Source organism: Tamandua tetradactyla, chromosome 2 (genome assembly GCF_023851605.1).
Source record: "Tamandua tetradactyla isolate mTamTet1 chromosome 2, mTamTet1.pri, whole genome shotgun sequence".
Taxonomy (NCBI): Eukaryota; Metazoa; Chordata; class Mammalia; order Pilosa; family Myrmecophagidae; genus Tamandua; species Tamandua tetradactyla.
The window spans coordinates 22928990-22953714 of NC_135328.1; the positions used below are offsets into that span (position 1 = coordinate 22928990).

A 24725-nucleotide genomic window follows, 5' to 3' on the forward strand; every position below is an offset into this window, starting at 1 on the left:
ATATACTTGGGGCAACTGAAAGCAGGGACACAAAGAGACACATGTACACTAGTGTTTATGACAGTATTATACATGAATGCAAATGGATGGATGTGGCCCAAGGATATACTGACTGCTGAGGAGAGGGGTGAAATGTAGTGTAGACATATGATGGAATATTACACAGCTAAGAAAGTAATGAAGTTATGAGGCATACAACTGGGCCAATGAACCTTGAAGGCATTATGTTGAATGAAATAAGCCAGAAGCAAACGAACAAATATTATATGTTCTCATTAAAATAAACTAACTATAATGAGCTAACAGTGAGATTTAAATTTGAGACCATAAGTTATCAGGAGAGAGAAAGTAGGCAGAGAATGGGCAATTAATGAATAAAGAATACAGAATATTCAATAAGGCTCATTATAAAGATTCCTAGACTGTAAGCTCACATTTATTCCTCAGTTTAACTGTTATTTCTAAATTCTGATTTGCAGAGCTCTTTGTGTATAACCTGGTCATTCCCTGAAATGTTGGGTTATCTGTATGATATCTGAAACTCAATATAAGTAATGCAGCTCTGAAAGTCAGCATTACTCCAAGTAGTAGCTATTAGAAAAGCTTAAAAAGAGATCAGACTTCAATTAAAAATATGAATTACACTGATCTGCTTAGGACTAAGGTAAATCAGAATACAAGGTAAAGGATGATTTTGTTGGTATTTTAAAACTTCAATTTCTGTGTGAAACCAAAGGAAGACATGTTTATTTTGTCCAAACTTTGTACCATACTATCTAATTTAAACTGTCTGGTCAGTGTGTTCAAACAAATGGAACCTAGATTATGTAATGAGATCAACTTTTTCTGTATGGGGTTATGTAATACCCTGATACATTCCAGAGTATTGGGAACAGAAAAATATATTTAACGAGTTTAAAAAGTCACTTGAGGAAATGTAGAAAAAATGAAGAACTATTAAATCTCCCCACCTGTGGAATTCCTGATATTCTTTTAAGAATTAGGGACTTCCAATTTAATGAGCCAGGTACTCAATCTTGAGGATTGCCCTTAAGAAATTTATTTCTGTAGTGGAAAAGTTAAGTCTACTTATAATTATGCTATGAGCCACACTTAGGGACCTCCTTTTGTGGCTCAGTTGTGACCTCTCTCTGAGACAAACTCTGAAATAACCCTCCACCAAATAGTTATGACTCCAAGAGGTGTAAGTCTCCCTGGCAACATGGAACATAACTCCAGAGATGAGCCGGACCCCAGCATCATGGGATTGACAATGACTTCTGGCCAAAAGGGAAAGAGACATGGAACAAAGTAAAGTTACAAGGGCAAAGTGATTGCAAATAGAGTTGAGAAGTCATTCTGGAGGTTACTTTTATGCAAGCTTCAGCCCAATATTGCAAATTGCCAAATATACCAAACCCCAACCGAGAGTATTCCTGAAACCCCTAAAGAATACCCTGGGCTCTATCTAAGACTCTATAAATTTTTACCTATTAAGTTTATGTTTTCAGAATTTCAAGTCTCCAGATGACTCCTATGCAAGATGAAACCAGAGGTATGAGGCCTTCCAAGAAAAGGAACCAGTTTCATTCCTCTACCCCATAATGTCAAAAACCCTTCAGCATGAAGAAATTAGAATGTGCATTGTCCAGATATCCCTGAAGATTGAGAGAATGATCACATGAAAAAGATTTGCTATAACTGATAAGTTAGAATATCACAAATGATTATGATTACTAACCCACTTAATAGATATTTCCTTTTAGTTTCTACTGTATTGAAATAGCGAGAAGGAAAAACCTGATGTTCTCAAACTGTGATCCAGTAGCCTTGTTCTTTGATAATAATTGTATCACTATATAACTCGCATTGTGACCATGTGAGTGTTATTACCTTGGGACTGACACCCCCTTTACCCAGTGAAGGGTTAAATGAGTAATAAAATAAAGACATGCATGAAAAAATCAGTTGCAAAAAAAATAAACACAATGGGAGCACCCAGGCTGCTCTACCTCTGAAATCTTAAATGTAGCCACTAACTCTCAGAATGAGACCTTTGTTTTCCTTTCTTATTTCTTGATGGACTAACCCCCTCAAGATCTGAAAGCCCAAATACTCCTATCCCTTGACTTTTCTTTACACTTGTGAGCCCTGATCCTTATGTTGATAACGTCATTCACAGCCTGGCCCCCAGATTTGTTCATAAGCTACTCTCTCATCAAACTCTCTTGTACCCCATTATTTTCCCTCACTCCTGTAGGCTAAACTCCATCCCTCAGTTTATGGTAAATGTATAGTTTGTTGATCACTTTCCCCTCTCCTTTATGCTATAGTTATAATAAGTACCACATGTATATGTAATAAACTCAACAATGCTACATTATAGTTTTTTGGCTTGCAATAGTTGTATATATTTTTTATATTATATCTATATATGTTTTAGTTTGCTAATGCTCCAGAATGTAATATACCAGAAATAGATTGACTTTTATAAATAGGATCTATTCTTCAGAGGAAAGGCAGCTGGCTTTCCTTTGGTTTTTTCTTCATATGGAAAGGCGCATGGCAATGTCTCCCAGCCTTCCAGCTTCTGGGTTCAAACAGCTTTCCCCAGGGCAATTCCTTTCTGCATCTCCAGCCATCTGGGTCTGAGCTGGCTCTAAGCTCTGGGCTCTGAGCTTGAGCTGAGTTGTGCTTTGCTGTACTGTGCTGAGCTGTACTGAGCTGTCTCTCTTCTTTTTAAGCCTCACTCATTGTGGACGACTCACCACTTGGCCAATGTGCTGGTTTGAAAGGATTTATGTACTGTAGAAAAGCTGTGTTTTATCCCAATCAATCTTGAACTATTCATTACTGTCGGTTGGAACCTTGATTGGGTTATCTCTGTGCAAACTTGACTCAATCAATTGTGGGTCTTAAACTTGATTAGATGGAGGCATGTCTCCACCCATTCTACATGGGTCTTGATTAGTTTTCTGGAATCCTATAAAAGAGGAGATATTTTGGAGAGAGTTATTTTGGATAATGAAGAGAGAGCTGCAGAACAACAACAGAGGGACAAGAGAACCACAGAGTCCACCAACCAGCAACCCTTGGAGATGAAGAAGGAAAACGCCTCCTGGGGAGCTTCCTGAAGCAAAAGGCCTGGAGAGAAAGCTAGCAGATGCCACTATGTTTATCATGTGCTCTTCCAGCTGAGAGAGAAACATTAAATGTCATCAACCTTCTTGAACTGAGGTATCTTTCCCTGGATGCCTCTGATTGGGCATTTCTAAAGACTTGTTTTAATTTGGACACTTTCACAGCCTTAGAACTGTAAACTAGCAATTTATTAAATTCCCCTTTTTAAAAGCCATTTTGTTTCTGGTATATTGCATTCTGGCAGCTAGCAAACTAGAGCAGCCAATAACAGATGTAATCAGCCATAGCTGAAATTCACCATCAACTGGCCAAGTCGACACCTGAACCTAACAAAGACCGTAACCACCCCTTGTCAACTTGGAAAACACACATCACCTCAGATCATACTTAATCTCTAAATAGAGAACAATAACATTTTTTTCCTAACAGTGCTCATCTGTCATGCATATAATGCACTAAATTTTTCCATATACAAAATACACCCATTGCATCACAATGTCACAAAAGCCTTAAATCATTCCAGTAATAATGCAAATACAAACTCAAAAATAGTACAAAATCTCATCAAAGTGGGTTACAGGCATGATCTGTCTCAAAGCAAAATTCTCCTCTTGGTGTGGACCAGTGAACTAAGAGTGAGTTATCTGCTTCCAAAATGCAAAGGAGAATAGTCATAGGATAAATTATCCCATAGCCATAGGAAGATATTGGAAGGAAAAAAGGAGTCACCAGACCTAAACAATTCTGAAAACCTGCAGGGAAAACTCCATTAGACTTAAAAGTCTGAGAGATATTCATTCGCAGGCTTTGGAAAGCAGCAGTCCCACCCTTTCCAAGGCCCTATGCATTGGCCCTGTTCTGTCCAAACACTAGGACGAGGGTTGCAACATGAGGAACATTGGAGAGACCACCTTTTTTCTTGGCCTCACCCTCCTCGTGCATCTGGATGGCACCTAAATTCTCTGCCATCTCTGGTGCACATACTCAATGCCTTCAGAAAAGTGGGGTGGCAGCTAGGCTACCTCTAATCTCCAGGTACTGTACTCCACCCTCTCCAAGGCCTGGAGCATGAGAACTCTTCCAGAACATTGAGACAGAAGGCCTGCCCTCTGCCTCTGGGGCAAACTCATGCCCTCCACATGCACAGGTGGATCTGCTATCTTGGCCTGAGGCTTCTTGACTTCAGACTTTAGCTTCCATGCTACTCCCTCTGGGGTCATTTTTCCTTCTAACTGTCCATTTTCAGTCTCTTCCAGGACAGACTGGCAGTGGTTGCACTTACATAGGTCTCACACAATATTTGTTGACTTGGCATGTAGCACCGAGAGATAAAAAATATCAGAGAATGGGACTTTCCACAAATAACTTTCTGGATAACTCCATCTCCAATCTGGGCATGTCTTGTAATGACTGACTAGTTTCATGCTTGGTTAAATCCTAACGTGGGGCACTATTCTCTGAGGTCTAACTTTCTGGAAGCCCAGAATTTCCCAAACCATCAATTTCTGGGTTCTTTGTATCCAAAAGTTCAGTTCTTAGCCTACCCCTCTCTTGTTGCACTTTACTATACAAATCAAAAAGAAACTAAGCTGAGTCCTTCACCTTTAGCTTGGAAATTCCCTCAGCCAAGTGTCACAGATCATCACATTCAAATTCTCCCTTTCATCCAGCACCAGGATTCAAGTTTTCCAAATTTTCTTCCACCTTAAAACAAGGATTGCCTTCCTTCCAATTTGAAACAACACTCCTCTAAGGCTTCAGTGGAAGTAGAGTTCATAATTGTTTTCAAAGCAATCTAGGTTTTTCTATCAAGCTCCTCACTATACTTCTAGAATCCTCCCCCTAGCCATTTAAAAAACCATTCCAACATATTTGGTATTTGCAAATGCAGCAACACCCTACTCCTCCAGTACCAAAATCAGTTTTAATTTGCTAATACTGCTGGGATGCAATACACAAGAAACAGACTGACTTTTGTAAAGGGGATTCAGCTGGCTTTACCTTATCTTTCTCTGTCACATGGGAAGGCATATGGCGATGTCTGCTGGCCTTTGCCCCTGGCTTCTAGGTTCAAATAGCTTTCCCCAGGGTGATTTTTTTCTGCATCTCCAAATGTCTAGGTATGAGCTGGCTCTGAGTTCTGAGCTAAGTGTGCTAGGCTGTGCTGAGCTGTACTCAGCTCTTTCTCTCTCTTCTGACTTCTTTTAATCCTCATTCATTGCAGAAGGTACATCTCTTAGCTGACTGCAGATATACTCAGCCTAGATGAAATTCATGTGCTGTTGATTTAAGTCCACAGCAATAGAATAATTGGGCACCATTACCTGTCCAAGTTGACACCTGAACCTAACTACTATGCTCCTATAGGCCAAACTCTACCCTTCAGTCAATAGTAACTGTATAGTCTATTTTTTGCCTTCCTCTGTCCTTTATACTATAATTGCAATGAATATTACATCTATATATGTTATAAATTCAACAATGCTATGCTGCAGTTTTTTGGATTTAAATTTTCATATATATTTTTGTGTTTAATGAAAGAATTTTAATTCAAACATATTCACATACAATACAGCATATTCAAATTGTAAAATCAGTGGCTTTTAGTATAATCACAGAGTTGTACATTCATCACCACAATCAATTTTAGAACATTTTTATTGCTCCAAAAAGAAAGTCCCAACCCCCCTGGCATTCATCTCTCACTCCCTCTAGGCATCCCCAGCCCTATATGACCACTAATTTTATTCTGGCTCTAATATTTATTCACATTTACATTTTATACTAATGGAATCATACCACAGTACTACATTGTACTTGGTTTCTTTCACTTAGCATTATGCTTTTTTTAAGTCATTTTTATTTTTTATTAGAGAAGTTGTAGATTTACATAAAAGTCATGCAAAAACACCCCCTATTGTTGACACTTTGAATTGATGTGATGCCTTTGTTACAATTGATGAAAGAATATTAAAATATTACTGTTATGTATTTGCATAGTTTGCATCAGGTGCATTTATTTCAATATACCACCCTATTATTAACGACTTGTAATGTGACAATATTTGTTATAATTCATGAGAGAAACTTATATTTGAACCATTAACCACAGCCATCATCCACAACAGGGTTAACTGTATTATACAGTCCCAAACTTTATCCTCTAACCTTCTTTCTAGAAGCTCACACAACCCAAAACTTCACCTTTCAACCACATCCACATGCATAATTCAGTGCTCTTGATTACACTCACAATAATGTGCTACCATCCCCTCTATCCATTTCCAAACATTTACAATAGATCTAGTTAGAAATTCTACACAAATTAAGGATCAGCTCCCCATTCTATACCCACATTCTCTCTCCTTGTAACCTATGTTTTAGATTCTAATTCTATGGGTTTGCTTATTATAATTAATTCATATTATAATTAATTCATATGGTGAAATCATATAATATTTGTCCTCTTGCCTCTGACTATTTCACTTAACACAATGTCCTCAAGGTTCATACATGTTGTCACATACATCAAGACTTGATTCCTTCTTACAGTTGGATAATATTCCACCATTTATATATACCACATTTTGTTTATCCATTCATTATTTGATGGGGGCTTGGGATGTTTCTATCTTTTCAGAACTTGGAATACTGCCACCATGAACATTGATGTACAAATGTCTGTTCTCATCCTTGTCTGCAAATCTTCTGGATATATACCAAGTAGCAAGTTCAATAGATCATAAGGCAACTTTATACTTACCTTCCTGAAGAAACACCAAACCATCCTCCACAATGACTGTAACATTTTTTATTTCCCACCAGAAGTGAATAAATGTTCCTATTTCTCCACATCCTCTCCAACACTTGTAGTTTCCTATTTGTTTAATAGTGGCCATTCTAGTAGGTTGAGGAGATATCTCGTTCTGGTTTTGATTTGCATTTCCCTAAAAGCTAGTGAAGCTGAGCATCGTCTTATGTGCTTTTTAGCCACCCATCTTTCCTCTTTGGAAAAATGTCTATTCATGTGTTTTTTTTCCAGTGTTTAATTGAGTTGTTTGTCTTTTTATTATTGAGTCATACGATTTCTTTATATATTCTGGATATCAAGCCCTTATAACATACATGGTATCCAAATATTTTCTCCTATTGAGTCAGCTGCCTTTTCATCCTTTTGACAAAGTCCTTTGAAGCACAGATGTATTTGATTTTGAGGACTAGTCACTTACCTATTTTTTCTTTCATTCCTTGTGCTCTGGGTGTCAAGTCTAAGGAACTACCACTTATCACTAGATCTTGGCAATGTCCCCCTGTATTTTCTTGTAGGAGTTTTGTGGTACTGGTTCTTATAGTTAGGTCTTTGTTCCATCATGAGTTAATTTTTATATAGGATGTGAGTTAAGGATCCTCTTTCATTCATTTGCTTATGGATACTCAGTTAACCCAAAACCATTTCTTGAAGAAACTCTTCTTAGTAGTTGAGTGGACATGGGAGTCTTGTCTAAAATCAATTGACTATACATCTAAGGGTCTATTTCTGAACTCCCAATTCAATTCCATTGATCGATATATTTATCTCAACACAAGTACCATGCTGTTTTGACCACTGTGGCTTTATAATATTCTTTAACATCAGGAATTGTGAGATCTCCCACTACATTTATCTTTTACAAGATGTCATGGTTATTTGAGTTCCCTTATCCTTCCAAATCAATTTGATATTTAGATTTTCCATTTCTGCAAAGTAAGCTGCTGGAATTTTGATTGGTACTGCATTGGTACTGCAAACTGACTTGCTCCAAGTGTATATAGATCTCAGAACCCCATTTTTCTCAATTTAGTGGAGGGTAAGCAGTGTGGTTATTAATGCCAATATTTTCAGACTCGTGGCAAATATGGCAAAGTCTTGACATTTTCAAATTACTTCAGACTTTATAGAACCGAGGATGACAGTTGTCATGGTCAGATTCATGTGTCATCTTGGTCAGGTGGTGGTACCTGTTTGTCTGGTTGGGCAAGTGTTGGCCTGTCTGTTAATATGAGGACCTTTCATAGAATTAAATCATGATCACGTAGGCCACATCCACAGCTGATTCTATTTGTAATCAGCCAAAGGGAGTGTCTTCTTTAATGAGTCAGGCTTAATCTAATCACTGGAAGCCTTTTAAAGAGGATTCAGAAGAGACAGGCTCTCTTCCTGATTTGGCTGGCGAGACTCTCCTGTGGAGTTCGTCCAGGCCCTCCATCAGAATCGTCAGCTTCACAGCCTGCCCTACAGATTATGGACAATACGTTATTATGGCTACATGAAACACTGTTATAAATTTTATATTTATGAATATTTCCTGTTGATTATGTTTCTCTAGAGAACGCTAATACAACATTTTTTTTTAATTCCAAGTTATTATACTTTTTTAAATAATAGAGAAGTCTATCATGGCCTTAAGGGGTCATTAGAAAGAAGTATATCAAGAATGTCTTATAACGGAATTCTTATAAAGCAATGAGATATACAAATGGATAGACCTAAAGAAAAATTTTGGGCAAATGTCCATCAGGAAATTTTACTTCAGGATAACTGTCAAAGCCTCTTCCAACATAAAAGTTAGAATGGGCATAGCCCAAATATCCCTAAAGAGTGGAAGACAGATCAAAGGTGATGGCGAAGTTATACATAGAAGGTAGGGTTTAACAAATGAGTATAATTGCTGAATCATTACACTAATATTTCTTTTAGTCCCCAGTCTCTTGGAGCAGCTGGAAGTTAAAACCTAAAATTGTGGAACCAAACTCTGAAATCTGTTCTACAACTAATTCTTGTGATGTGCTTTGAAATTTATTTCTTTTTTGTATATATGTTATTTGACACCAAAAAGAAAAAAAAAGTCAATTGTGATGATAAATGCACAGCTATATGATGAAATTGTGAGCCACTGATTGTACACTTTTGATGATTACATAGCATATGAATATATATATCAATAAAAAATTAAAAATTAAATTTAATTTGCTGACAAATCCTTAGCAATGATTGTGAATTAGGAAGAATTGAGAAGCTTTCCTATTTTCTTATAGATAAGACTCCATATTAATTTTAATATTTAGTGTTAAGAATGAGTTATGTGCTAATGTGTGCAAGCTCAAAATATATTTTCATTCCATACTCCTCAACTCAAAAGAGGCAAATCCAATAAGGGTAATCTTCTGAAGAAACAGCTAACATCTCCCAGTGGGAAACACAGAGCTGTTTTGGACCCATTCTTTTACATGTTATTTAACAACCATATATCAATTTCAGAAGAGATATTTGGCAACCTCTCCATAATAAAGAAAAAAGGACAAACAATTGTTTTGATGAACAGATTATACAGTTTTATTATCTCAAAAAAGGAGATATCAAGAATAGTAAATTACCATGCTTGTGAATTATTGCCTGAGTTAAGGCCATAGATACATGGAAAGTTACTATTTTGAGTGGGCACAGCACAATTTTTTTTTTCGTGGGCAGGCCCCAGGAAATGACCCCGGGTCTCCAGCATGGCAGGCGGGAACTCTGTCACTGAGCCACTGAATCAGTGAAACAATTTAGATCCTGTTTTAAAATCTTTATTTTGGATAAACCCTGCTATCACCAGCTTCTCCTTGACCATCATGATGGAAGAAAATTACAAAGGGTGCAACACACACACACACAAAATAATACATTTGAGCGTTCTAAGAAAGAAGTTGTTCAATTTAGCCTTCTAAGAAAGAAACTGTTCAATTTCTAAGAAAGAAATTGTAAATTGAACAAACTATATTTACATGATGTAAAAGCAATGTTGTGAACCTACATACAAAATCACTACTGTGATTTGACAATCAAATCTTGTACGGCCTTCTTGGGTAGACTGACAGAAATTTTTGCTCAGTTTACCAATGTCTAAAAGTTCTCTATGTTAGAGACATTAACTTTTATCTCCTATCAAATAACTAGATGGCATAATATGTCAGAAAACACACAGTCGAAGTCAATTCTCTTTCTCTTTTTTTCAAAGTTAGATGTAGGACCTAAGAAAAATTGACCTGTGATTTCGTGGCAGAGATTCTCAGAAAACCATTACAAACTGTTCTGAAAATTTTATTCAAGGAATCGGGTAGAAGTAAAATGACAATGAAATGAAATAAAGAAGGCCTTTAACTTTCTGTTTGTGGTGTGATGTTTTTAAGTTTACTTTGCAGCTAAAAGTTAATGCAGAATCTTTTAAATTTCAAAAAAATACGATAAAATATAAAACCAAGAATAATTTAAAACGTATATAAATTAGAAGTTAATAACTAAATAATGTGGGATTGTAAATAAAGCTAAAACAATTTTAAATTTTGCTAAATTTTGTAAAAAGATAAGCTAAACTTCATAAAACTTAAATAATTCTGAAACTAATATAACAGATAAAACAAATAGATATACAATGTTAAAAGAAATATTAAGACTAATGAATGAAAATATGAAGTGTGAAAGTTGGATAAAGAAGAAATAAAATGATAAAGATAAAAAATATATATATATACAAAAATAAAAGCCTAAAGGTCACTATGAGGGATGAAAGAAAATATGGATACCAGATAAGAATCGAATATAAAAACCATATAGATGGTAGGTCCAGCTTTCCCCAATAAAACAATCCTCTTGGATCAGTAACATGCCTCATGGAAAGACAGGCAGTGAGACAGAAGGAAAGCTACAGCTTGACTTTCAGCCATGGAGATTTGACTCAAATGTTATTAACATTTAGTTTTCAAAGAGCTTTAAAAATCAGTTATTTGGTTACAAGAGCAAAGCATTTAGATTTCACATATCAGAAAGTCTGGAAAAAAGACTGTTAACGTCATATATATTGAAAGTAGAAAACAAGAATCACTTAAAAGCCTCATGGTGAGAGATGAACAAAAAAAATCATAAAAATAGTATTAATCCAGAAAGAAAAAGTTTAGCAGTGCATGGCTATGTGTGCAGAGGACAATCAGCATTATATATTTGAATATGCAGCAAAGAAAATACTTTATTTTAGTCATTATAATATTGAAAGTTCATAATCCTAAGTGAGTTATCAAAGAAATCTAAAATAAGATTTAATTTTGCCTTGTGGAAAAGTAAGAAAGTATGCAAAGTTTTTGAAAGAATTCTTATCAAAAATAAAAAAATAATACTAGTATAACTTCCTCTTGTTTGGAAATCTCCCTCTAATTGGTTTCTCTCTATTATACAATCCCTTTACTACCTCCTCACAATCAAGCTCTTAAAAAAACAACAACACTAGGAATCATTGACTCCTAGAAAATGTAAATACATCTATTTATTTAGTTTCATTATGCCCTACACACCAGAAGAATATTCTGTAACTCTGGAACTTGAAAGCCTTGGAAAACAACTTGAAATTGCAGCAAAAAACCTCTTTGATTCTTTGAGGATAGGATGACTGTTATCTCATAAGCCTCACAGCTGAGGGATCTCCCAATTTATCCCTACACTGTGATAATAAAATGGACTGTCTCTTTCTCATTTAACTTTTAAAACCTCTTCTTCTCAGTAGGTGCTTTACTGCCTCCTTCACATCCTTGTTTCTGAGACTGTAGATTAAAGGATTCATCATGGGAGTCATCACTCCATAGAACATGGATATTAGCTTATCAGTAGCATCCAAGTCATCTGAATTAAGAGACTCTTTAGATTTGGGCTTCATGTACATGAAGAGAATGGTCCCATAGAATATAATCACCACAGTCAAGTGAGCTGAGCAGGTGGAAAAGACTTTGCTTCTCCCCCCAGAAGAGCGAATTTTGAGGATGCTGGCAAGGATCAATGTGTAAGATCCAATGATTAATAAGAGTGGCATCAATATGAATAACGTTGTGGCCACAAGCATGATGAACTCATTGTCTGAGATGTCAGTGCAAGCCAACTTCATGACGGCAAGTATTTCACAGGAGAAATGATTGATGACGTTATTTCTGCAGAATGGCAACTGTATCACAAACACAGTTTGCACTGCAGAGTTGACAACACCTATGATCCAGGACCCAGCTGCCATGGACACATAGGAATCCTTGCTCATGATGACAGGATATCGCAGAGGGTTGCAGATGGCCACATAGCGGTCAAAGGCCATCGTGCCCAGGAGCACACACTCTGTTGTCCCCATGGCCAAACCAAGGAACATCTGAACTGCACAGCCAGAGAAGGAAATGGTCTTTCTTTTTGAGAGGAAGCTCACCAACGTGGAGGGGATGGAGGTGGTGGTGTAGCAAATGTCCAGGAAGGAGAGGTTCCCCAGGAAGAAGTACATAGGGGTGTGGAGGTGAGAGTCCAGGATGCTGATTAAAATAAGAGTGCCATTGCCCAGGAGGATGATCACGTACATTATCAAGATCAGGACAAAAAAGAGTAGCTCAAGCCTTGGGTAACCGGAAAGCCCTTTCAGAAAGAATTCTATCAGAATAGTTTGGTTTTCCCATTCCATTTTACTGATTTTCTTTTACCTGTAGGATATCAGGGCATGTTAAAGCATAATATACATCTTACTGTGATTCTTTTCAAATATGTACCATTGCACAAGTGCCATACTCACAGGGGAAGTAGAAAATGAAGAAAGAAAAGACCAAAGGAAAAAAGGAAGAATGAACAGAAGAGAAGGTAGGAATGGAGAGAGGGATGGGAAGAGGAAACTAACATTTTTGAGCCGCACCAATATGTTTTAAATTAAATTAATTTCACCATGGTTCTAAAAGAGAGTTATCACCCACATTTTCCAGATAAATTAATTGAAAGCAGAAAACTTAAAAAAAAACTTGATCAAAGGTAAATCATAAATAGCAGAGCTAAGATCCAAACCTAAATCTTCCCTGAGGAAACCTGTTCTTTTTTTTTTCTCATTCCTCATCCCTTAAGTAATCTGGAGGTTATTATAAAAATGAGTGTTAAGTGTAACTGAACAGCAAACATTGCATATTGGCCGCACACCACCACACAGTAAATCATAGTTCTCGTCAGTCCCTAGAATTATAGTGCATTATGTTTATTGTCTCTCTTATCTGTCTTAGAATAATGCTTTATAAGGGAAGGTACTTTTTCTTGTCCATTATCCACAATCCTAGTACCTAGAATAGACACATAATTAGTAGAAACATTTGTTGAATAAATGAACAATATAAAAGATAAAATATTTTTTACTCTTGCCAATCCTCAACTAATTGTTTTCTGTGTACATTACCTAATTTCAAGTGAAACAGCAACACCCTGAGATAGTTATTTTCATTATTAACATCACCATCCCCACTTTTATATAGGCAGAAATTAAGACGTGGAGAAATTAAATAATTTGCTTAGTATCAAGGTCATATAGTAATAAATGATAAAGGCAGGATTTACACTTAAGCAGTCTGGCTCCAAATTCACTTTTAACCACTCATTTAGCAAAGAGGATACCTTGTAATCCTGTTGACAATACTAACATATCAAGAAATACCAGACGTAAAAGGTGATTGGTCAGGATCAAGCAAGACTGTATATATCGCAGTGATTTGAGAACAGTTGATTTTGGCATTTTAAATTTTTCTAGACTATTATTCACTTCCACCTGGCTCAGATGTGTTCTCACAGAGTTGCATATAATATTCCTTATCATTCTCTTAGTGACCTTTATATGCGTTCTATCTCCTTTTTCATTACTATTCTTCTCTGATTTTTTCCTTTATTAGGTTCACAACAGATTTTCCTATATCACAGTTCTTCTCAAAACAAAAGCTTTTATATAGATTTATTCTCTCTACATTTTTGTTGTTTGTTTCATTAAGTCTTTGTCTTTCTAAATTTATTTTTCCAAGCTTTTGAATTTATTTTTCTAATTCCAAGAAATAAGAATAAGATTCCTTAGTTTTCATCTTTATTATCTATTAATGAGGGTGCCTACAGCTGTATATAACTATACCTTTTGCTGTGTGTTTTAGATTCCGATGTGAATGCTCTTTTCATCAGTTTCCAGATACTTTTTTGGTTTTCTTTTAATTTTCTCTTCAATCCAATGGTTATCTCTTTGTGTTTCTCTTAGTTAACTAGTGATTAGATATTTGGGTTCCATTTTTATTCTTTATTTCCAATTCTATTTTATTATGATAAGAAAATGTGACCTATAAATTCTCTACTAGCTTTGAGCTTTATGGTGACCAAATAGTGGTCCATTTTCTAAATGGCAGCAAAAAAATGTGAATTTTCTTTGGGAGGAATATGTTTTTAAATAAATACATGTGGTTTTATATACATGCCCACATACATGCGTATAAACAGTATCAGGTCCATTGCATGAATTATTCAACTCTCTGAAATAATTATTTATGTTGGGTCTTCCAGTTTTAATCTGTTTTACATAATATTGGAATCAAATTCTCCTTATATTTCTAAGGCTGTTTTGTTTTATGTATTTAGCTTCTATGTTGTTTAGTGTATACTAATTTATGGCTGATAAATCATCTTTGTAAACTGTGGCCTTTATCATTGTTTCATTTATCTTTATCTTATTTGGTACTTTTAACCTTAGAATTCCATTTTTATAATACAAATATTTCTCAACCCCAGCTTTCTTTTAGTTTGCCTTTTCTTTTTATCTCTTCACATATCCATTTATTTATTTTCATTTTTTATTTTGCTAAAATATACTACTTATAGACAACATATAACTGGAATTGAGTTTTTAATCTCTACTTTACAGTCTCTGCTTTTTTAGGGGGGTATTCAGTCCACTCACATTTAATCTAATTATATTCCTTCCATCATACTTTCATGTTTAATACTTACCTTACATTGTTGCATCCCATTTTTTTCCATCTCCTTATGTTTGGTGGATGATCAAGTTGTCATTCACTATTCTTTGTCCTCATTAACATGAACACTCTATTCATTTTCTTCATTCCACAAATGGTTACCTTCTCTTTTCCGACTGTCATAATACACAAAGGACCAAACAAGTTTACTCCTAAAGATAAACTACTTTCTCTACTAGGATGCTCTCTAACCCCCTATTATTCCTCAAACACCCAAAGAAAAGGGCAGCATTATACAGTTCTACTCTCTCATCTCTATCCCACCTCCAGATTATTGGATTTTACTTAGATCATTTAGAAGTGTTTAGAGTTCTCTTTAAATATGTCTTTTTGAAAGTTCTTCTCAGCCCTTATATTATTCAAATTGCATAGTAAGTCTTTATTTATTAATATATTTATAATTCTGTATATCTATTCATTGATTGTCATTAGTACTTCTCCTCTTCTGTTCCCTTTCACCTTTTTTGGGGGGGTGAGGGGGAAGGTCCAGGAATCAAACAAGGGTCTCCCACATGAAAGGTGAGAATTCTGCATTGAACCACCTGTGCACCTCCTTTCACTTTTTTTAAGGACTGTATTTTGGTTTATTTTTGTTTTGTTGGAATGAAATTGCGGTAATTATCCTTAGACGGGGAATATGTATAATGCATTATCTGAATTCTATAGATCATCAAACATCTTCCTTTTATACTGCAGATATAAATGTGCATGACTTTTGATCTATAAATTCCACATCTAGGAACATATGCTAAGTAAATAATACATACTAAATATATATATAGATATAACATGTTATATAGATATTTGTTAATATGTTATATAAATAAGTCTATGTATAGGTTTTATATATAAATATATACCTATATACACACATACAATCATCTTCAATCACACAGAGAATTTCTCAAGAACAATTTAACCTCCACTGAGGGAAATAGCTTATTCACTATTTATAAACAGGTGGGGAGGGAGGCTCTATATTGTACATCATTTAGAACCTTTTTTAAAATGTTCATTCTTGTGAATGGATTACCTACTCAGAAAATAAATAGCACATAACATAAATTGTTCTTGCCTCTGAGATTCATAGCCATTCTTGTTTGACTTTTCCTATAGTACCCAATATCAAAAATCATGATGGCCATAGAATACAACCACATATAACTAAAATATCCTAACTCACTCACACATAACACACTAAATGGGAATTGCTAAGTACTAATAGATGATTTAGATATAGACACATTCTTAGTACTCAAGGCACTTTTCAGAAGATTAACACACTTATCAGGACTTAAAAGCTCGTATCCACTCCACGTCCCTCTGCCGCATTCTAAGTTATTCTCTGACCTGATGTAGGGTCTACCTTTCAGCCCCATGTGATTTCATCTCCAATAACTATGTTAATTTTTTATAAGATAGTACAATTCATGGGACAAAATTATCGCTCAAAAAATGGTAGCTATCATTCTTTTTCATCCTTAGGTCCAGTCGATGCCCTTTACTCTTCAGAATTCCTTCTCCACTTAATTTTATAAGATGCTTTACTCTGAACCCCAGTTTCATCTTCTCAATTTCACATAACTAGTCTCATCAGCATCATCCTAAACCAAACCTGATTGCCCCATTCTAAATTTCTCACAGCCCGAACTCTCAACTCTCTGTAGCTTTTTCATACAAATCACAATTTTAGGGTTTTCCAGAATTTCTGGATTATAGTGTAAACCATTTGAGACTATTAGGCATTTAATATATGTGGAGGTCTCTGAACAATGGATATTACACATGTACCTGTAAACGTCAACTCTCTGCAAAAACCATTATCTCATGAGGTACCTTCATACTATACAATATTCTGTAAAGCACATTGCATAATACTGGAAAGAACAAAAGCCCACAATGCAGGCTTGGTTCAAATGCCATCTCTGCCAGTGATGAACTAGGTACCTGGAGCATGTTTCTGATGATCCCTTCTCCCTTCTCACTATAGATTGAAGGTAAGATGGTACCTATTTCCATGTATTTGTTGGATTAAGTGAGATAAGTCTTGTAATTCAATTCGCATTTTTGATGGCTTTTTTTCATGCCTCTGCATCTTTGTTTTGGCACTTTCCTCAGAGTCTGAAGCTCATTTACATCTCTAAATTCAATCATTATTACCCTTCCACAAAGTCAGGTACAAGTAGCTTAAAAGCATAATCTGATCACACCAAGTGTTCTTATAAATGATATTATTTTCATCTTACTCATACAAATCTTAGCACATTTATTCATGGTCACACCAATTCTTTGGACTCCTGAATATTAGCACAGTAGCTACCACTGTTGACACTTACCCTAAATTTTGCTAAACCAAATTCAATGGAACTGAATTGTGCTAGGGAATCAGCAGTCACAGATGCGTTATAAATTTCATACTAAAGAATACACAGTCTTCGTCAACTATGCATGAGCCACAATTAGGTGCCCAAGTATTGTGAAATCTACTAAAAAGCTACAGACTGACAAAAACTAATTTATTCTGGATGGGCAGATTCTCTTCAGTTCATTGCACAATTACCTCTGATGTGGAACTGCTCTTTTGATCCCATAGCTCTCTTTTTGCCGCTATACCTCAGTGAATAGTCTTTTAAATTCCATTTTCAACATTCGAGGTCTCTCCCCAGAGGAAAAAAAAAAATCCCATTTTCAAATTTAACCACTTTAACCCATCAGTACAATTCTTGCTTATAGCTGATAAATTGGTTTGTTTATATTTTCTTTGCAGTTACTTACCTCCAAACCAAAGGTTGCTTCCCTTTCTAAGTTACAGCAACTGCAGATATTTTGCCTTGTTTTTCTACCTGCAGTCAGTATTTGTCGTTCCTCATTTGTAGCTGATTCACCAAAGAGGCAGCCACAAGTGAATACTCAGTTCACCACCAAAATTCATTGACTGGTTGACATTGATATAAACATGGTTTGTACCAGTGTGATTACTAGGATAAATTGTCATTAAATTCCCCTAGTTCAGATAAGGTGTCTTTAGATCCTTAAGTTCAGAAATAGGAATACAATTAATATTTACCAATAAATTTCAGGAATAAAACAAATTAAATTTGCCCTTGAAGTCCATACTGAACAACATCTCATTGTGGAGACCAACAAATACTTAAAGAATTTGTTTCAGACTTTAGGACCCAGTTTAAATACTCCGCTCTTGAGGACCTCTCTAAACCTCCATGCACAATTTAAATTGTTTCAGAGATAATACACACACACATGCATATGCATATAACTTGTAAAACTTCAGCAACAAATCCCTAAAGGGCTAATTACAGGATGCCTATTACTCTATACAAAAGTCAGAAGGAGGTTCATGTACTGTCTTCAGTTTCCCCAGCTGAATTCTCTCTCTCTCTCTCTTTCTGTTACTTGAGTATGCACACATACATACACACACATTTTAGAAATATAATTGATACTTTATTTTACAATATGAATAAATTTTTAATTCATAACCATTAAGTTTAGATTATAGTATAAGTTTACTTCTTGAATAAACATATGTTTATTTTCACTGATTCTAAAAGTGATGCATATTCACTGTTGAAGAAAGAAGAATTGAAGGAGGAAAGAAGGGAGGGAGGGAGAGAGAGAGGAAGGGAGGGAAAGAAGGAGGAAGAAAGGGGGGAGGAAGGAAGGAAGGAAGGAAGGGAAAGATGGAAGAAAAAGAAGGGAAAGGAAAGGAAGACAAGGCAAGGTAAGAATAGAAATCATCGGGCAATATGTAAAAGTGTAAAGAAGAAAGATAAAAATAAATTGTAGTTGAACAACCTAGTGATAACCACAATTCAGGAAGACATCTCTTATTAATTATAAAACAATATAATGACTCAAGCTAAAATCAGTTGCCAATCTCCCCCACAGCTTCCACTGAGTCTCCTTAAGGCTGGACATGTTTTTTTTTTTTTTTAACAAAAAACAAACAAGCAAAGCCAAAGTCTAAAGGAATTCATCTGGAGTTATTACAATTCTTCCTCTCCTTTGAACCCTAAGATAGTGGGATTCAAAGTGGGTGGGGGTGTCCTAGGAGGTGCGGAAAATAGGCATGCAGATGGAGAACTAAAGTATTATAAGTAATGTGCATAGCTTTTTTTTTTCTTTAGTTGCCACCCTATGGGTGTGAAATTTCTTTTTTTTTATTAATTAAAAAAAATTAACTAACACAACATTTAGAAATCATTCCATTCTACATATGCAATCAGTGATTCTTAATATCATCACATAGATGTATGTCATCATTTCTTAGTACATTTGCATCGATTTAGAAAAAGAAATAGCAAGACAACAGAAAAAGAAATAAAATGATAATATAGAGAAAAAAATAAAAATAAAATATACAAAAAATATATATAAAAAACAAACAAACCAAAAAAACTATAGCTCAGATGCAGCTTCATTCAGTGTTTTAACATAATTACATTACAATTAGGTAGTATTGTGCTGTCCATTTTTGAGTTTTTGTATCTAGTCCTGTTGCACAGTCTGTATCCCTTCAGCTCCAATTAACCACTATCTTACCCTGTTTCTAACTCCTGATGGTCTCTGTTACCAATGACATATTCCAAGTTTATTCTCTAATGTCAGTTCACATCAGTGGGACCATACAATATTTGTCCTTTAATTTTTGGCTAGTCTCACTCAGCATAATGTTCTCTAGGTCCATCCATGTTATTACATGCTTCATAAGTTTATTCTGTCTTAAAGCTGCATAATATTCCATCGTATGTGTATACCACAGTTTGTTTAGCCACTCGTCTGTTGATGGACATTTTGGCTGTTTCCATCTCTTTGCAATTGTAAATAATGCTGCTATAAACATTGGTGTGCAAATGTCCGTTTGTGTCTTTGCCCTTAAGTCCTTCCAGTAGATATCTAGCAATGGTATTGCTGGGTCGTATGGCAATTCTATATTCAGTTTTTTGAGGAACCACCAAACTGCCTTCCACAGTGGTTGCACCATTTGACATTCCCACCAACAGTGGATAAGTGTGCCTCTTTCTCCACATCCTCTCCAGCACTTGTCATTTTCTGTTTTGTTGATAATGGCCATTCTGGTGGGTGTGAGATGATATCTCATTGTGGTTTTGATTTGCATTTCTCTAATGGCCAGGGACATTGAGCATCTCTTCATGTGCCTTTTGGCCATTTGTATTTCCTCTTCTGAGAGGTGTCTGTTCAAGTCTTTTTCCCATTTTGTAATTGGGTTGGCTGTCTTTTTGTTGTTGAGTTGAACAATCTCTTTATAAATTCTGGATACTAGACCTTTATCTGATATGTCGTTTCCAAATATTGTCTCCCATTGTGTAGGCTGTCTTTCTACTTTCTTGATGAAGTTCTTTGATGCACAAAAGTGTTTAATTTTGAGGAGCTCCCATTTATTTCTTTCTTTCTTCAGTGCTCTTGCTTTAGGTTTAAGGTCCATAAAACCGCCTCCAATTGTAAGTTTCATAAGATATCTCCCTACATTTTCCTCTAACTGTTTTATGGTCTTAGACCTAATGTTTAGATCATTGATCCATTTTGAGTTAACTTTTGTATAGGGTGTGAGATACGGGTCCTCTTTCATTCTTTTGCATATGGATATCCAGTTCTCTAGGCACCATTTATTGAAGAGACTGTTCTGTCCCAGGTGAATTGGCTTGACTGCCTTATCAAAAATCAAATGTCCATAGATGAGAGGGTCTATATCTGAGCACTCTATTCGATTCCATTGGTTGATATGTCTATCTTTATGCCAATACCATGCTGTTTTGACCACTGTGGCTTCATAATATGCCTTAAAGTCAGGCAGCGCGAGACCCCCGGCTTCGTTTATTTTCTTCAAGATACTTTTAGCAATTCGGGGCACCCTGCCCTTCCAGATAAATTTGCTTATTGGTTTTTCTATTTCCAAAAAATAAGTTGTTGGGATTTTGATTGGTATTGCATTGAATCTGTAAATCAATTTAGGTAGGATTGACATCTTAACTATATTTAGTCTTCCAATCCATGAACACGGTATGCCCTTTCATCTATTTAGGTCTTCTGTGATTTCTTTTAACAGTTTTTTGTAGTTTTCTTTGTATAGGTCTTTTGTCTCTTTAGTTAAATTTATTCCTAAGTACTTTATTCTTTTAGTTGCAATTGTAAATGGAATTCATTTCTTGATTTCCCCCTCAGCTTGTTCATTGCTAGTGGATAGAAACGCTACAGATTTTTGAATGTTGATCTTGTAACCTGTTACTTTGCTGTACACATTTAAAAGCTCTAGTAGTTTTGTAGTGGATTTTCCGGGTTTTCAACGTATAGTATCATATCGTCTGCAAACAGTGATAGTTTTACTTCTTCCTTTCCAATTTTGATGCCTTGTATCTCTTTTTCTTGTCTAATTGCTCTGGCTAGAACCTCCAACACTCTGTTGAATAATAGTGGTGCTAATGGACATCCTTGTCTCGTTCCTGATCTTAGGGGGAAGGTTTTCCATTTTTCCCCATTGAGGATGATATTAGCTGTGGGTTTTTCATATATTCCCTCTATCATTTTAAGGAAGTTCCCTTGTATTCCTATCCTTTGAAGTGTTTTCAACAGGAAAGGATGTTGAATCTTGTCAAATGCCTTCTCTGCATCAATTGAGATGATCATGTGATTTTTCTGCCTTGATTTGTTGATATGGTGTATTACATTAATTGATTTTCTTATGTTGAATCATCCTTGCATACCTGGGATGAATCCTACTTGGTCATGATGTATAATTCTTTTAATGTGTTGCTGGATTCGATTTGCTAGAATTTTGTTGAGGATTTTTGCATCTATATTCATTAGAGAGATTGGTCTGTAGTTTTCTTTTTTTGTAATATCTTTGCCTGGTTTTGGTATGAGGGTGATGTTGGCTTCATAGAATGAATTAGGTAGCTTTCCCTCCACTTCCATTTTTTTGAAGAGTTTCGGCAGGGTTGGTACTAATTTTCTGGAATGTTTGGTAGAATTCACATGTGAAGCCGTCTGGTCCTGGACTTTTCTTTTTGGGAAGCTTTTGAATGACTGATTCAATTTCTTTACTTGTAATTGGTTTGTTGAGGTCATCTATTTCTTCTTGAGTCAAAGTAGGTTGTTCATGCCTTTCTAGGAACTTGCCCATTTCATCTACATTGTTGTATTTATTAGCATAAAGTTGTTCATAGTTGGACATGGTTTTCAATTTCTTTGTGGTGTGTATGTAGGAGTGGAATTGCTGGGTCATGTGTTAATTCTATATTTAACCTCTTGGGAAATTGCCAAAGTAGTCCACAGTAGCTGCACCATTTTAAATTCCAAGCCTTTTCTGGTTTTGATATCAAGATAATACTGGTCTCACAAAGTGAACTAAGTTTAGAAGTGCTCTTTCCTTTCTATACTTTCGGAAGAAGTTTTAAGGGAGTGGTATTAGTTCTTTCTTAAATGTTTAGTAGATTTATCAATGAAGGGATCTGAGCTTGGGTATTTTCTGTGTGTAAAGCTTCTAATTTACTAATCCAATCCCTTTACTTGTTATAATCCTACTTGGATTTTGTTTCCTCTTCGGCAAGTTTCAAAGTTATGTGTTTTCTAGGAATATTCCATTTCATCTAAGTGATCTAATTTGTTGTCATACCATTGTTCCTAATATTACCTTATAATTCTTTTATATATCTGTTATACCTATTAAGATATATCCTCTTTCATTCCTGATTTTAGTAATTAGAGCTTACTATTCTTCTCCTTGTTAGTCTAGATTCAATCATTATTATTTATGCTTGCTTGCTTGTTTTGGTGTAGATTTTTCTACTTTCTTAAGATGGTAGTTTAGATTATTAATTTGATATCTTTTTCCTTTTTAATATAGATGTTTAGATCTATCAATTTCCTTTAAGCATTCATTACTTTACCTGCATCTCATAAGTTTTAACATGTTGTGCATCAATTTTATTAATCTCAAAGTATTTTCTAATTTTCATTGTGATTGTTTTTCCCTCGATCTATTAGTTATTTAGGTGCATGTGTTTTAATTTCCATATATTTGTGAACTTAGTAATTTTTGGTCTGTTATTGAGTTTTAATGTAATTGCACTGTAGTCAGAGAATATACATTGCATGATTTCAATCCTTTCAGATTTATTGACATGTTTCATCCCATATCATTTAATGTATCCTGGAGAATATTCTGGTGCATTTGAGAAAAATATGTATTCTGTTGTTGTTTGGTTGACTGTTCTATAGATATCTAATAGGTCTAGTCAGTTTATAGTGTTTATCAAGTCTCTTATACCTTTTTTAGGCTTCTGCCTAGTTATTTGAGCCATGATTGAAAGTATAATTATACTTTTAAGTATGGATCCAAAAATTCTAAATAAAAATTTGGCAGAATTCATAAAGACCTTAAAGTATTGACTCTTACAGGATTGCTTAATCATATCCAAGAAATATCAACTCCAAAATGTACTTATAAATTCAGTAATGATACATTGAGGACGACAGAGCACATAATCCATAGATACTGAGAAGTTTTGAAAAAATTCTTTATCCCTTTCTGGAAATCATACTTAGCATTATATAAACATATTTAATATAAACCAATAGCTATCATCATGTTTTATTGTTAAGTGACAGGATGATATTTATTTTAGTCAATAGAAGGGAAAGGTGTTAATTATAACCATTATTATTTAACTGCCTTATATTGAAAATAACATGACAAAAAATTAGTATGAACATTGGAAAAGAAATATTCAATTTATTTTCAGATCATAATATTCTTTCTATAAAAGTCTATCAATTTGTGGAAAAAATAAAGAATTCAATGATAGCCAATAATAAAGTCAGTTTACAAAATTAAATCGTTTCCTGGTGAATATAAAAGCATTTTTGTGTGTGTAATGGTGAGGTCCTTGTGTCAACTTGGCCAAGTGATGAGGCCCAGTTGTCTGGCCAAGCAAGTACCGGCCTGACCATTGATTGCTACAGGGATATTTCATGGCTGGTTGATAAACCAGAAGGCTGTTGTGAAAAATCATCTATCAGTTGATTTCATTTGTGGCAGATTACAACTGTGATCAACTAAGGCATGTCTCACACAATGAGATAGTTCAATCAGTTGAAGGCTTTTAAGGAAGAAGAAAGACTTTTTCACTACTTCTTCAGCCAGCGCCTCTCCTGCGGAGTTCGTCCAGACCCTTCATCAGAGCCACCAGCTTCACAGCCTGCCCTGTAGATTTTGGGCTCTTCCATTCCCATGGTTGCCTGAGACACCTTTATAAATCTCATATTTACACATCTCTCTCCTGTTGGTTCTGTTTCTCTAGAGAACCCTGACTAACACAGTAATACCAAAAACCTAGAAACCACCCCAAATGTCCACCCAAAAGGATTAGTTATATAAATTCTGTTGTATCCATGCCCACAATAGAATAATAATCAGCCCTTAACAACAACCATTTAGGTATCTTGCAAAGAGAATATTTCGAGTGAAAAAGCCAGCTGCAGGAAACTGCATGTTGAATATGCAGTTTTTAAATATGAATTAAATATATGTACACTGTGAAAATATATTTACATATATTCCCCAAATATTACTTTTCATATATAAATATGTGTGATTTGTGTATAAATTATCTATATAAATGCATATGAAACCATATCCGTATTTGAATTTCTACTTTGCATATTTCACAGCATTTGAATATTTTACA

The 24725-nt window shown here is 35.2% G+C and overlaps 2 protein-coding genes across 2 annotated transcripts in view; both read right to left on the reverse strand.

The window, feature by feature from the left end:
* Nucleotides 1-24725, reverse strand: part of LOC143667035 (olfactory receptor 13C9-like) — a 713098-nt gene that overhangs the window by 41742 nt on the left and 646631 nt on the right. The window lies entirely within an intron of this gene.
* LOC143667041 (olfactory receptor 13C2) lies at nt 11501-15110 on the reverse strand. Its single transcript, XM_077140779.1, has 2 exons — nt 14972-15110; nt 11501-12660 (listed from the first exon to the last, which is right to left on the reverse strand). The coding sequence occupies exon 2, from the start codon at nt 12639-12641 to the stop codon at nt 11685-11687; it is 957 nt and encodes a 318-aa protein (XP_076996894.1). The 5' UTR covers nt 12642-12660; nt 14972-15110; the 3' UTR covers nt 11501-11684.

Excerpts from the sequence above, each read along its gene's own strand:
- LOC143667041 (XM_077140779.1), bottom strand. The coding sequence starts at position 12,641 with ATGGAATGGGAAAACCAAACTATTCTGATAGAATTCTTTCTGAAAGGG.